This window comes from Diabrotica undecimpunctata, chromosome 2 (genome assembly GCF_040954645.1).
Source record: "Diabrotica undecimpunctata isolate CICGRU chromosome 2, icDiaUnde3, whole genome shotgun sequence".
Lineage (NCBI taxonomy): Eukaryota > Metazoa > Arthropoda > Insecta > Coleoptera > Chrysomelidae > Diabrotica > Diabrotica undecimpunctata.
Window position 1 is genome coordinate 56,401,414 of NC_092804.1, and position 13,314 is coordinate 56,414,727.

A 13,314-nucleotide genomic window follows, 5' to 3' on the forward strand; every position below is an offset into this window, starting at 1 on the left:
AAGATAAACTTATAGCCTTGAGTTGATCTTGGGAAAGGTCCCATAAGATCGGTTGCTACTATCTCCCATGGTTGAGTAGCTTTAGGTTGAGGAGTCATAAAGCCTTTGGGCTTACCTTGTTCCACCTTATGCATGGCACACAGTGAGCAACGTCCAACGTAACGAGACACATCACTCCGCAGTTTCGGCCAAAAATACTTCTCGTTAATACGCTTATAAGTTTTCAGGATCCCCATATGACCTGCTAAAGGACTATCATGACACAACTTCAGCACTTCCAATCGTTGACCCTTAGGAACGACTTCCTTCCAATTGTCCGCTTCCTCGACCAAAAATCCATAACTGGGACGGATGTATTTATAAAGTTTGCCACCAGACATTCTCCACTGAGGATACTTCAAGGGATTAGACTCGATTTTTCTACAAAGTTTATCATACCAACTATCACCACTAGGAAGCGGTACAACCTCTTCAACCATATCAAGCACGGGAACTGACCGAGATAACAAATCGGGGACAACATGTTCTTTTCCTTTCCGATGCACAATCTTAAAGTCATATTGTTGCAATCTTACCGCCCATCGAGCTAATCTTCCAGTAGGATCCTTCAAATTTTGAAGCCATACGAGGGATGCGTGATCAGTCACGACCGTAAACGGAACACCCTCCAAATAAGGACGCAGTTTTTCGACTGCCCATAACACAGCTAAACATTCCCGTTCCGTCGTGGAAAAATTCCTTTCTTGACGCGTTAGTGATCTGCTCAGGAAACTAATTACTTCGTCACCATCCGGGCCTGGCTGCAATAACACGGCGCCCACTCCATATCCTGAGGCATCACATTGGACAACAAAAGGCAAATTGTAGTCAGGACAATTAAGTATCGGAGCAGAAACTAGACATTCTTTTATTTTCTGAAAAGATTCTTCACAACTCGGGGTCCAATTGAATTTTCTTCCTTTCTTCAATATCGCTGTAATTGGAGCTAGTAGTGTCGCAAAGGAAGGAATAAATCTTCGATACCAGGAAAATGTGCCTATGATGCTACGAACTTCCTTGACGGATGTGGGTGTTGGGATACGTAGCATAGCCTTGACCTTATCACCATCAACATGTAGTCCATTCCTATCAACCACATGACCCAAATACTTTAGTTCCGGTCTACAAAATTGACATTTATCCCAGCTAACGGTTAACTTAGCTTCTCTCAAGCGTCTAAAGACTTCCTCTAAGATCCTTACATGTTCTTCAATAGACTTTGTCACGATGACCACGTCATCCAAGTAAGTAAAAACATAGGGTTCCAACTCCGGACCGAGGACACGATCTATCAACCTCTGCCATGTAGCCGGGGCATTATGTAATCCAAAAGGCATTCTGCAAAACTGAAAAAGACCTCGACCAGGAACCGTAAAAGCAGTATAAGGCCTGGAAGCCTTAGCAACAGGTACCTGCCAATACGCCGACTTAATGTCTATGGTGGAAAGATAATGCGCGTTCTTTAATTTATTTAAAATATTAGAGATGTACGGTAATGGGTAGCCATCCCTCTCTGTTACGGCATTAAGCTTTCGATAGTCTACGCAGAACCTCCATTTTGGTTCTTCACCTTCTGGAACCTTTTTCTTCACCAAGAGAATCGGGGACGACCAAGCACTATTCGATCGCTCCACTACTCCTTTCGCCAACATATCTTCTAGCTCTTTATCAATATGGCTTTGGATTACTGGGGATACAGGATAGTAACGTTGTTTTATGGGTGCAGATTTACAAACAATCACATGCTCAGTGACATCAGTACAACCAAGAGAAGTGCCCATTAGTTCACGACTTCTATTAATAACTTCCTCCAATTGCGACTTCTCTGCATCGGTCAAAATAGTTTGACCTCGGAGATGATCCACTGAACCTACCATTGCTGGAGCGTCCGAAAAATACCATTCGTTATGCCTCAAATCTGGAACGATACCCATAACACGCCAAAAATCAGATCCTAAAATCAGAATGTGCGGTACGTCCAAAATAACTAATACTGGCAAGACACGCAAGCGATCCCTAACCATGAAAGGTACTAAACATTCCCCCAACGATTCACACATCTGACCATTCGCCACTCTACAAACGGTCTTCTTCGAAGTATCCAACTCTAAACCCAAGTTTTGTAAAAATTTCCAACCAGTTCTTCCTACAATGGTCTTTGAAGCACCAGAATCCAATAATCCCAAAATTTCCTTTCCTAAGACTTTAACTTTCAAATATGGACGTTCATCTCCTTCGGAATGATGTAAAATAAAGTCTAAAATAGGACGTAGGTTGGTCGAGTCAACGTCGGCAACACCTCTTCGACCAGTTAGGTGCGCTTCCTTCCGTTTCCCGAATTACACGAAGGACAAGTTCTGACTGTAAACCCTTCTTTCTTACACTTAAAACAGTGAACAGCCTCCTTCTTCATTAAACACCCTACTGCCTTATGGCCTGACTGATTACAACGATAACAGACTAAAGTCCTAAACTTTCCTCTAGCGGACTCCGATTCGGATGAAGCAACAGGACCCTCACCAACACTACTACAACTTTCAGCATCCACACTGATATAAGCTAGGTCCTTTTCCAAAGTATTCATTTTCCTACTATTCGGTTCAACATAGTTCCTAATACAATCACGTCTTTCCTCCATACTGCGACATAGAACACGAAGTTCCTCCAAGGTAGCTGGCAAAGGATCACGTAATCTATCTTGATAGAACGGATGCAAATTCCTAATAACTATAGACAATTTAACTTCCTCTGGAACATGACAACGCAAGCGATTAAAGTAACTATTCATTATTGCCAAGTAAACTCCAATAGTCTCAGACGAATGCTGAGTTCTCCTCCGAAGCTCTTCAAAAAGCGCTTCCCCATGGTGAGCTGACAGGTACTCCCTACGAAACTCTTCAACTAATTCAGCCCAACTCCCTACACGTAGACGAACATCTTTATAAAACTGATAGGCTTTATCCGAAAATAAATCTATACCTGATTCCAAAAGTATACTATCTGGTACATGACGAGCGAGACTCAATTCATTCACCATCTCAAAAAATGCAGAAATAGACATACCCCTAGCAGAACCTGAAAACTTTTCTATTCCCCATTTATGAGGAAGTATCATCCCAGAAGAAAAACTAGAGACAGACCCTGAAAAAACATTATTACCAGCTTGTGACATCGCTCCAGGAGAAGAAGCATGAACTTGTCCTACCCCTGCCTGAAAAGACTGATTTAAAACCGAAATCACATCGAGCGCTACTGGTACCGAACCAGATCCGATTGGATGCTGCTTATCATGTAAATCCTGTGACAACTTCAAAATCTCAGCAAGAAAGTCTGACTTAACAACCTGGGCTGCGTCTGCATCATCACCTGTTGGCAATACCATAAGATCAATTCTCCCCAAGACATGGTTAATCTGTGTCCGCAATCTCAAGGACTCAGCACAAGTAGGAGTTCCGGCAAACTTTCCAACAGCCGTATTCAGCTCCGCAAGTTTAGTCTCGATTGCAGTTTTATCCTGTGAAAAGGTGAATGGGTGCTCAGGATATCTAAAGCTTTCATTTGCTGCCTCACGACTAAGTGCATCAGACAGACTAGACCTCATAGACTCAACAGTGCCAGTAGACACTCCACGAATTTTGAGTTCATATTCCAGTTCCTCTTTCCTTAAGTAGTTGGGTACAAGTTTTCGCACCATCTTGCCAAAGTTCAAAATTTAAAAAAAAATGTATCAACCGAAAGGAGCAAATATTCAAACAAAATCAAGATATAAGTAAAAATATTAACACACAGGTACAGTTTACTTTATTAATGGGAGCAAACCAAAAGCAAAATAAAAGTAATAGTCGCTTTATTCAATCTATAAAATTTCACAAAAGATTTTCAAAATTTCATTGTTTCAGAACAAATTACAAGTCACAACATAATCTCAAAAAAAAAAGATTTTACATTCCCTAACATAAGTAAGTTAAACCACAATGTAGAATTTCGAAGTCCAACTTCTCAAAAAAATAAATTTGAACTCCAACTGAAATAGAAATATTTCAAAGTCCTAATATATCCATAATTCTTCTAAGTTCCACAACACCACTTCAAAGTATCTTCTTTTAAGTTCCATTTTTGGCTTCTTCCAACTTCACGTCACACAAAAAAAAACTAGTAAGCACTTCTTGGCATACACTTCCACTAAACACGAAGTTCTAAGACTACTACTAAGTGCAAAACCAGTGGTAAAGTAAATAAATCAAAGTTAGTCAATTAAAGCCCAAACACGTTAGGTTAACTAATTAAAAGGAATCTACACAAGGGGTTGACAAAAAAAAGGTTAATTAATTAAGGGCCCCACGTTGGGCGCCAAAATATGTGGCGTACAAAACCGAATCTATATAAAAAAATTACAAATTGTACCAAATATAAATCAGACGTACACCCGGAAAGAAAAGTACTATACGGTGACAGTCTGGGAATGGCTCGCGGCTAGACAAAACAGTGGAGATGGTCGTGCGGTCCACAAAACAAAAAAATCCGAAGTTATATCAGGGGCGCCAGGTAAATTGGCCCACAGCCTTCCCTACGTTGCTATTCAATAAACCACCAACTTACCAATAGGTTTACTACTAAAATACTAAGTAACAGTATACAACCTGAATAAATAAAAAAAATAAATGAAATTGTCAGATTAGAATTTAGTCAATTTTAATAAATAGATTCCCAAGATAGTTGAAAATAAATACATACATATTACATATTACAATATTATTTAACTTTACCATAGGCTTAATAAAAAAATAATATAAAAATGCGGCTTCTGCTTGCCTAACAAAAATTCATAAGTTATTTCTACTTAACAGAACAAAATGAAAGGTAAGACGTATCAAAAGTACCGGACGCTAAGGGGTGTGCGGTTCAATACCAACCAAAAAAAAATAATTAACGCAAATAGGACACCACGTGAGCTCAAGTGCGTGCGCAGAAAATAATATAAAAAAAATAAATCTCAAATATATAACCCCCCCTTAGACGCAGTTTACAAAATTAAAATAGGTATGTGTAAATATTGAATTAATAAAATAAACCGCAAATTATCTTTAAAAAAAATCTGTAAAGTATTTGTAAATATGAAAATAAAAACTAACAGCAAATAATCTTTAAAAAAAAACTATTGTATTCCGCAAACCAAATTAGACGGTGCTTAAATCTTCCGTTGAAAATTAATTATCGATCCATACCTCGAATATTCATATACTTCACCGCGTGGAATTCCAGTTATAGTTCAACGTGTCTTCAATCCAAAATCCCATACGATTGCCGATGTACATAGACTTGTGTGACAATGTTGAAAAGTTGAAAATTACAGCCAGATGGAAAAATACGAAGAAGAAGAAGCAGAAAAAAACAAACAAACCAACCAACCAACCCCTTCTTAGCCAGATTAGGGGTTTGAAATATCCCAAATTGGACCGAAGCGTAGCCGGCTATTTGGACTCGTGATTAAGGCTAATTTCTTGATCTAAATACGACTCCCGGTATTCACGTGTACTGTAGATCCGCTTTTTTTAGCGAAATTGTGGATATTCCAAAAAAAACCCTTCCACGAAGGCAGCAAATCCCCTTGAATATCCACACGGTTCGGACTAGTCCAGATCCCACATGGAACAGCAGCAAAAGCAAAAAAACAAAAATGCCGTTTTTAATCTAGCCCAACCTTTCAGTAACACTCTCAAACCTGGAATCACTTTCTTTCCGTCGTCTTTCCGAACACTTGACAACTTGACACACGGAGGTCACCGAATAGTACCGAGATTCAAAAATTTCAATTTTATGATCCCAATTCTTCCAAGATAACTCTAGAAAGAACGATCTAAATTAGTTTCTTCACAAAAAAGAGGACGTGTTCCCTTAACTTCAGCACAATTTGCCAGACATTACCCCTATTTGAAAATTACTAATTTTATTTTCGCCACCTTGCTTATAATATATTATAGGCAACCGCTCTTACACGTCCTGAATTATTTAAATTTTGATAAAATAGAGGTGGGACTTTCTACTTTAAATTTGGAACGTAACAGCGCAACTTTTGGGAATCGTATCTAGATGCTCATCTATAATAGAACTTTTCAGGGTAACCGCATCTAAGATCAGAATAGCTATGATGGTTGCCAACCTCGTCCGTGGATATGACACGTAAACAAGAAGAAAGCACAGATTGGCAAGAAAATCCTGTCAACAAAATAGAATACAGAAATATAGCATACCAATACAGTGAAAGCAGCAATAATTAAAATTAAATTTATAAAATATAATATATTAAATATTAAATGAAATGTAGTTTCTAAATAACTGTCTGGAAAAAGACAGTTAAGATTTGATTTAACGTACAGTGCGTCTGTATATCCGCTTATACGTATTTCACCCTAAAGAGATCATCAGAACGCCTATTCACAGACGCTCTGAACGTGAAAATAAATCTTTCCTGTCTTGGGAAACAACTCTAACATGGCTTCGTATGGACGCAAATAGCGACATCTGATAATTAGTGAATTAGTTTGCGGATAAATTATTTTCTCTTCAGTTGAACTAAAAATCCTAAGAATAGGAATAAATTACTTGGTTGTACATCTTTTATTTGCATTCGAATGTATACTAATTATTATTTCAGACAATTCTGCTCAATATGCTATCGAGTGAATTCGTAACTATCGACAATCCCTTAGTAGATGAAAGTGCAGTGACAGGAATATATCTTCTAAACCATAACCTTTACATATACGGCAGAGATACTTGGATCAAATTTGACATGAGGGGAACAAGGCAAGAAGAGTATCATTCCCCGCTGGATATGTCAGATTGGAGTATATTACGTATGTATAACAACTTAAATAATAACTAAAAAAAGGAACACATAACAAATGTCTAAGGGACACGAAGTTTTTCCTCGTATAGGTATATCAACTTAAGTTAGATTTTAAAAACTCCCTATATCAGTCATGATTTGACGAATGAATTCATCTTAATTTCAGTGTAATATGTTTTCCCTTTGAAGAGGGAAAAGATGGTACCCTGAAATTCTTAACATAACGTCTGTAAAACATGTACATCTAAACAAAAATGTTTCTAATAATCTGCAATTCCTTCAGCAGTATTAATTTCAGTTTTTCACCTTCTTGCTATACTATTGGGATAATAAATTTCAGTCTTGTGTAAAATATTGAAGATCTTGACTAGCATGAACATTATGCAGATGAGAACTGATCCATGTCTGTTGCATATTCCATATATGGTCGATGTAATTAAGGTCTGGCAACTGTACTGGCCATGGCAGACAGTATCTCGTACTATTGCTCCAGTGTGTAGCCTTTCATTATTCTGCATGTAACCTACATTATGGGCTGTAGCAGTGGCACATAGAAGGACAACAACTTCCAAGATAGGTCAATATATTTATACAGATTAAAAGTGCCTTTCAAAACAACGGGAACGGTTGGAAGATGGAAAAGAATTGCAGTCCACATCATAAATTGTAGATCAATATACTATGCTTAAATCCGAGTAGAGGCATAACCTAGCTTCATCTGTGGATAACAAAGACCTTCGTTCTTATAAGTTCCAATGCACGGGATTGTATCCACCATAATCTTAATCCACAAATTTTACCTTGACATGGGAACCACTAATGACTGACGTGCATGCCAGAATCTTGTAATCTATTCCTCATAGTCTGGTCACACATATTAATCATGTGGGTAGGTGTTAAGGCCCCCACAGAGTTTGCCAACGCTACCCTTCCACTTTGCGATTACTTTACAACTAATGTAACGAATTTGAGACATATTACTTTTATCTTAATAAAACAATGGAGATTAATTTTCATGGCATATCTTTATTTGTAGAGAACAAATTTACTAATCGCTTGGTGTTTACGAAAAAGTGAAAAGTTTTTTGATTAAAAAGGCAGGAATAATATTCGTATTCCTTAGACATTTTTTAATGTGTTTATTTCTTATTTGCTAATATTTTAGATATGGAGTTTGATAATAAAGAAGAATATCGAATAATCTTCTGGAAAGATAATTTAGACGATGATCGAATGTCACTCTTTTTACACTCAGAGGAAGATTTTGAATACTTAGAGTTTCACAGGTGAGTTTAAATTTGTTTTCAGAATTAAAAGTATTTATTTTTATCTTGATCAGCTATCTGTTAAGGAAACCAACTGGTATTTCTACATAAACTACAACTCATTTGGTGGTATACCGTAGAAATTGTAATCCTAGTTTTATTATTAGAAAAGTTTTATTAGTGTCAACTGATCAGCATTTGATTACGAAAAGCTATCGCAAATATAGTGATCCAAATAAACGACATTTAAGATGTGTAAACACATCACAATGTGTAACATCACAATGCTTTATTCTCCTCCATTCAGCTTTAACTTAACAACATGCTCCCATTGGGTGCTTTAAGTCACTGAAGAAGATACGAAATGTTTTTGCATTCGTTTGAATCTTATTTATTTCGTCGAATCGTTACACTTTAAACAGAATTTTCAGCTTTGGAAAAAAGTCACAGGGTGCTATGTCGGGAATGTAAGAAGACTGACGAAGTTGGGCTTGTATTTTTGCCAAAAAATGTAACACATGTTTCGATGAATATACTGATGCATTATCGTGATAAGAAAACCACTATTCGCTCGCCAGAAATTGGCCCATTTTTTTCTATATGCGTCACGAAATATTTTAGAATGTGAATGTAAAATTATTTTTGATAAAAAAAGGTGATACCTACTACGAATTAGACATTAACTGTTGGTAACTGCGATATACAGTTAGTTCGTAAAGAGTTACTAATTACAGTCGTACCCACAGAATGCGCTGGAACGTTTTGGAATATTAATAGTTGGATATTGATCTCAAATAAAAAACAAATATCTTTAATAAAGTTAAATTTCTGCTAAAGAAACTAGCACCGAACAAATCACCACATAAGAAAGTTGCCACCAAAAAATACTACAGCTATGTACTACTCTCATTGACTTGTAAGTAAGGCCGTTTTAAAAATGATACAAAATAGGTCATATCAAGTTAGCAACCATGTCCTTGTGAAGGGAACACGAGAACCCATTTTAAATATACGACAACTTATCAAAAAGGTCAAATAATATAACAGCCCCGAGGATATATGTGTTTCGTGGATTAGGAAAAAGCTTGATAACGTCCAATGGTATCTACTCTGATTAATTATGATTAACATGGTTATACTGCATCATCTGGCCAAACTGATCCAAAGTGTGTATGACTAAAATAAAGCAATCGTGAGATTAGAAAACATCTATTGACTGCGATGTAAAATCAGAAAAAAATAGGTACGGATACGGATTGGACATTACCTCCAATAATACGTAACCTATATAACGAATATATGAGACTAGTTTTATAGAGTGGGAAATGGGTAATTTAAATAAGTGGAGTTATATTGTCTAACCTACGCTTGCTGAAAACACATTATTTATCGCCCAAAGAACTTACGTTGGTACTTAACAAATTAAACAGTATAAATGAGGAACATGAATTAACTCAATATAACCAGACACAGATGACTATCGACAGAGTCAACAACAGAATGAGTACTCAAAATATTGCCACTTATAAATTTGTCGATATTATATATCTAGGTAATACCGTCGTTAACACAGGGAATTGTGAATAAAATATGAAAAAATAAGAATATAAAAAAATACTACTATCAATCTAGCACAAAATTTGAACCATTCGAATAGCAGAGAAAAATAATTGACGCATTGTTCAATTGGTGGTATTAGAAAATAATGCTTCGAATACCTTGGACAACTAGGAGAACGAACATATCTATTTTTTAGAAGATTAATAACCCACGGCATCTCTCTAGCTTAGTTACAATGACAATAACCTTCTTTGGTCATATCACACCCACATAAAATAAGACAGGCTAACAGTTCAGTGAAAATCAGATGTATAAGGCGATTATCAACCAGATGGACCGGCACAGTGGAGAAACTACTAGATACAAACTTCGCAAGTGGAGTACGACTAACTCAAAATAGACGAAAATGGAGAGTCAGTATCAAAAGAGCAAGAAGAATACTGAAAGAACGCCAACACCCATAATCACTACACATCTGATAAGATGTATATAATAGAAGAAGAATCTTTAAGATGTCGAAAACAACCACGGAAATCCATTCTTCAAAATATTTAAAAATATTCGGGTGATTCAGGGCCATAAGACAGATTCTCGAGAAAACATTAGAATTCAATATTGAAACCCATCACCTATTCGTCGACTTCAAGGCCACATACGACAGTGTCAAGAGAACAGTGCTATACCAATCAATGCATGAGTTTGGTATATCAGAGAAACTTATCCGACTAACGAGAATGACAATGTCTAACTTAGAAGCCACTGTTAGAATACAGGGAGAGAATTCTAGATCCTTTGAGATAAAGGATGGACTCAGACAAGGGGATGCTCTGGCTTGCCTCCTATTTAATATTGCCTTAGAAAAGGCAGTTCGAGATACACGAATTAGGGACGGCGGTACTATTTACAATAGATCGATACAAGTCTTGGCATATGCTGATGACATTGACATAATAGGGCGTAGCAAGCGAGATGTTGAGCAATATCTCCTAGAATTGGAAACAGCGGCGAAACAGGTCGGTCTAGTCATCAAGACAAAACCAAGTACATGTTGGTTACAAAGGATCCGATAGCAAATGAGGAACGAGAAACAGTCTTTGGAAGTCATACCTTTGGACGTGTTGACAACTTCACATACCTTGGGTCGCTATTGACTGCTACCAATAAAACAAGCGAAGAAATCAAAAGGCGAATAAATCTTACAAATAGGGCATACTATGGACTCCAAAAGCATTTCCACTCAAGAAACATTCAAAGAAGAACTAAAATTATTATATACAAAACATTGCTGAGGCCGGTCCTCACATATGGAGCAGAAACATGGACTCTAACGCAGAAAGATGAAAGACTTTTGGGAATATTTGAGCGTAAAATACTCCGCAAAATATTTGGAGCTATAAACGACCAAGGGCAGTGGCGCAGAAGACATAATTTTGAATTGTATCAGCTCTTTGATGAGCCAGATGTCATAACGTTCATTAAAACACAGCGACTTAGATGGGCTGGACACGAATACGAATGCCAGAAAATACGATTGCTAAAAAGCTAACCACAAGAACACCTGTAGGAAGAAGAAGCAAAGGCCGACCGCGAATTAGGTGGTTAGATGGAGTTGAAACCGACTTACGGATATTAAAAATCAGAAGATGGCAACATGTTGCCAGAAACCGAACAGAATGGCGACGAATCTTAGAGCAGGCCAAGATCCACAGAGGATTGTCGAGCCAAAGATGATGATGATGATGATTCAGGGTCAGAATTTATAAAGAATTTAAAGAACACAGATGATAAAAACTTGTATTAATTAATGGCAACGAAGTACGAGTTTTAGCATCTGAAACATCAGACTAAAAAGACGAAAACCGTGGTGGCATAAAAGAAAAACATATGGTTTTTACTATGAAAAAAAAAATGAAACACAGTTTTCATTAAAATATAAGTAACTTGGACGGTAATGTGAGCTATTGGAAAGTATTAGAGCTGTGAGAGATTGGAAAATCTTAAGAATGTGAAGAAATTATACATTGAAAATTGAAAAGAGAAAACAAGGTTGAGCTATCTACGTTCTAGAAAGGATTCTTAGAATTTGGATAATACTTACAAATTGAAGTAATTTTAGACAAACATCCACTTTAACAAGCTTATAAGGGTTATTCTTAACATGCATTTTCTTCAAGTAATACCTCACGAAATTAAACTACTACTACTAAGAATTTTCGGAATTTTCACTGATTTATTCTCTCAACCCTCCCTCCAGACGCTTTCTATTCGCCTCTTTCAGGTTTCTTTTTCAATTGTCTCATCTACTTCATCACCAAACGATCTTCGTGGTTTGAGTATTTATATTTGTAAATATTGGAATTAATAGTTACTTTATTTTGCTGGTTGAGTTGAAAATAACATTTTCGCTTCCTGTACAGATAGCTGAAGGGTATAAGAGTTTGTAATGATATCACAGAAAAACAATAACAAAAAATTTTGATGGTTTTGGATATGATACCTAATTTTTCTAGTGTAGAAATTACTGTAAGGGGGTGTGCTAATCATATACTTAATGCAGAAGTGATCAGGGATAAATTGTTTGAAAAGGAAGCACTAGTCAAAGAAAATAAAATGTTGAATAAGAGAATAGCCGTAATGAAAACTTACTAATATTTGTACAGTACATACATCAAATCTATTCAGCAATAAGGAACTCTATGGAGACAATACCACTCGTCATGTATTACACATGACGCTATATAACACAATATATTTCGCTAATATTCACTGACACGGAATTTAACTGTCACTTCAAAAAGAAAACACACTTCCTGTCACCTTTTACATAAAAAATCACTATGAAACTAATATTCATACACTTCCAAAATATTTACCAAATTACCTTGATGGTTGGTGTGGCAGCTCTAGGTTTAATAGAATAATTCCCTTATCACTGTTTTATCGCAACATTTCGTCAGTAAAATATCCAATATTTTTTAAAGATTGATAAAAATGATAATGTGTATGTATCTTGATGGGTATTATTCGACTATTGTTTAGGTAGTGACGGTATAATACAAGTCAAGAAATATAGATAAGAAAAATTTTAATTTAAGGTAACGAATTCTATGAAAACATTTTATAATTTGTAATAGATATTTTTGAAAATAACAAAAACTGGAAAAATGTTTATTATAATATAACTATCCAATTAGTCCATTAGAATGTTACATTTTTTATGCTTTAGCGTGCATTTCTTAGAGGACGCAATGTTATTTTTTTGATGTGTTGGGAGGGTAAGTAAGTTTGTGGGGTCACCACCGTTCCCCCCCCCCTGACGGCCATCGCGGAAAAGGGGGGAAATGATTTTCGAGCTGTATCTCGTAAACTAGCAACCCTACAAAAATTTTTATCAGACATTATTTGTAGCACATTAAATTGTCTATAACTTTATTTCTATTACTTTTAATTGTAAAATGGAAAATAAAAAAGTTATAAACAAAAATAACTAAAAATTTTAGAACAAACTTTCTTTTGGACCTTATAATTTTTTTCTGGTAATTTTACAATAAGAGAGCAATATGATAGAGTGTTTTTCACTACTTCTTTCCCTTCTTCAAG

The 13,314-nt window shown here is 36.2% G+C and overlaps 2 protein-coding genes and 1 pseudogene across 4 annotated transcripts in view; 1 reads left to right on the forward strand and 2 right to left on the reverse strand.

Moving 5' to 3' along the window:
- The window catches only part of LOC140434573 (serine/threonine-protein kinase 24 pseudogene), a 29,538-nt pseudogene extending 16,784 nt beyond the window's left edge, over nucleotides 1-12,754 (reverse strand).
- Nipped-A (Transcription-associated protein Nipped-A) overlaps nucleotides 1-13,314 on the reverse strand; it is a 199,036-nt gene that overhangs the window by 148,448 nt on the left and 37,274 nt on the right. The gene's annotated exons all lie outside the window — the stretch shown is intronic.
- LOC140434572 (NACHT and WD repeat domain-containing protein 2) overlaps nucleotides 1-13,314 on the forward strand; it is a 114,546-nt gene that overhangs the window by 63,345 nt on the left and 37,887 nt on the right. For both annotated transcript variants that reach the window (XM_072522931.1, XM_072522932.1), the window contains exons 18-19: nucleotides 6,695-6,896; nucleotides 8,055-8,175. In XM_072522931.1, coding sequence (XP_072379032.1) covers nucleotides 6,695-6,896; nucleotides 8,055-8,175 — 323 coding nt within the window. The remainder of the gene's footprint in view (nucleotides 1-6,694; nucleotides 6,897-8,054; nucleotides 8,176-13,314) is intronic.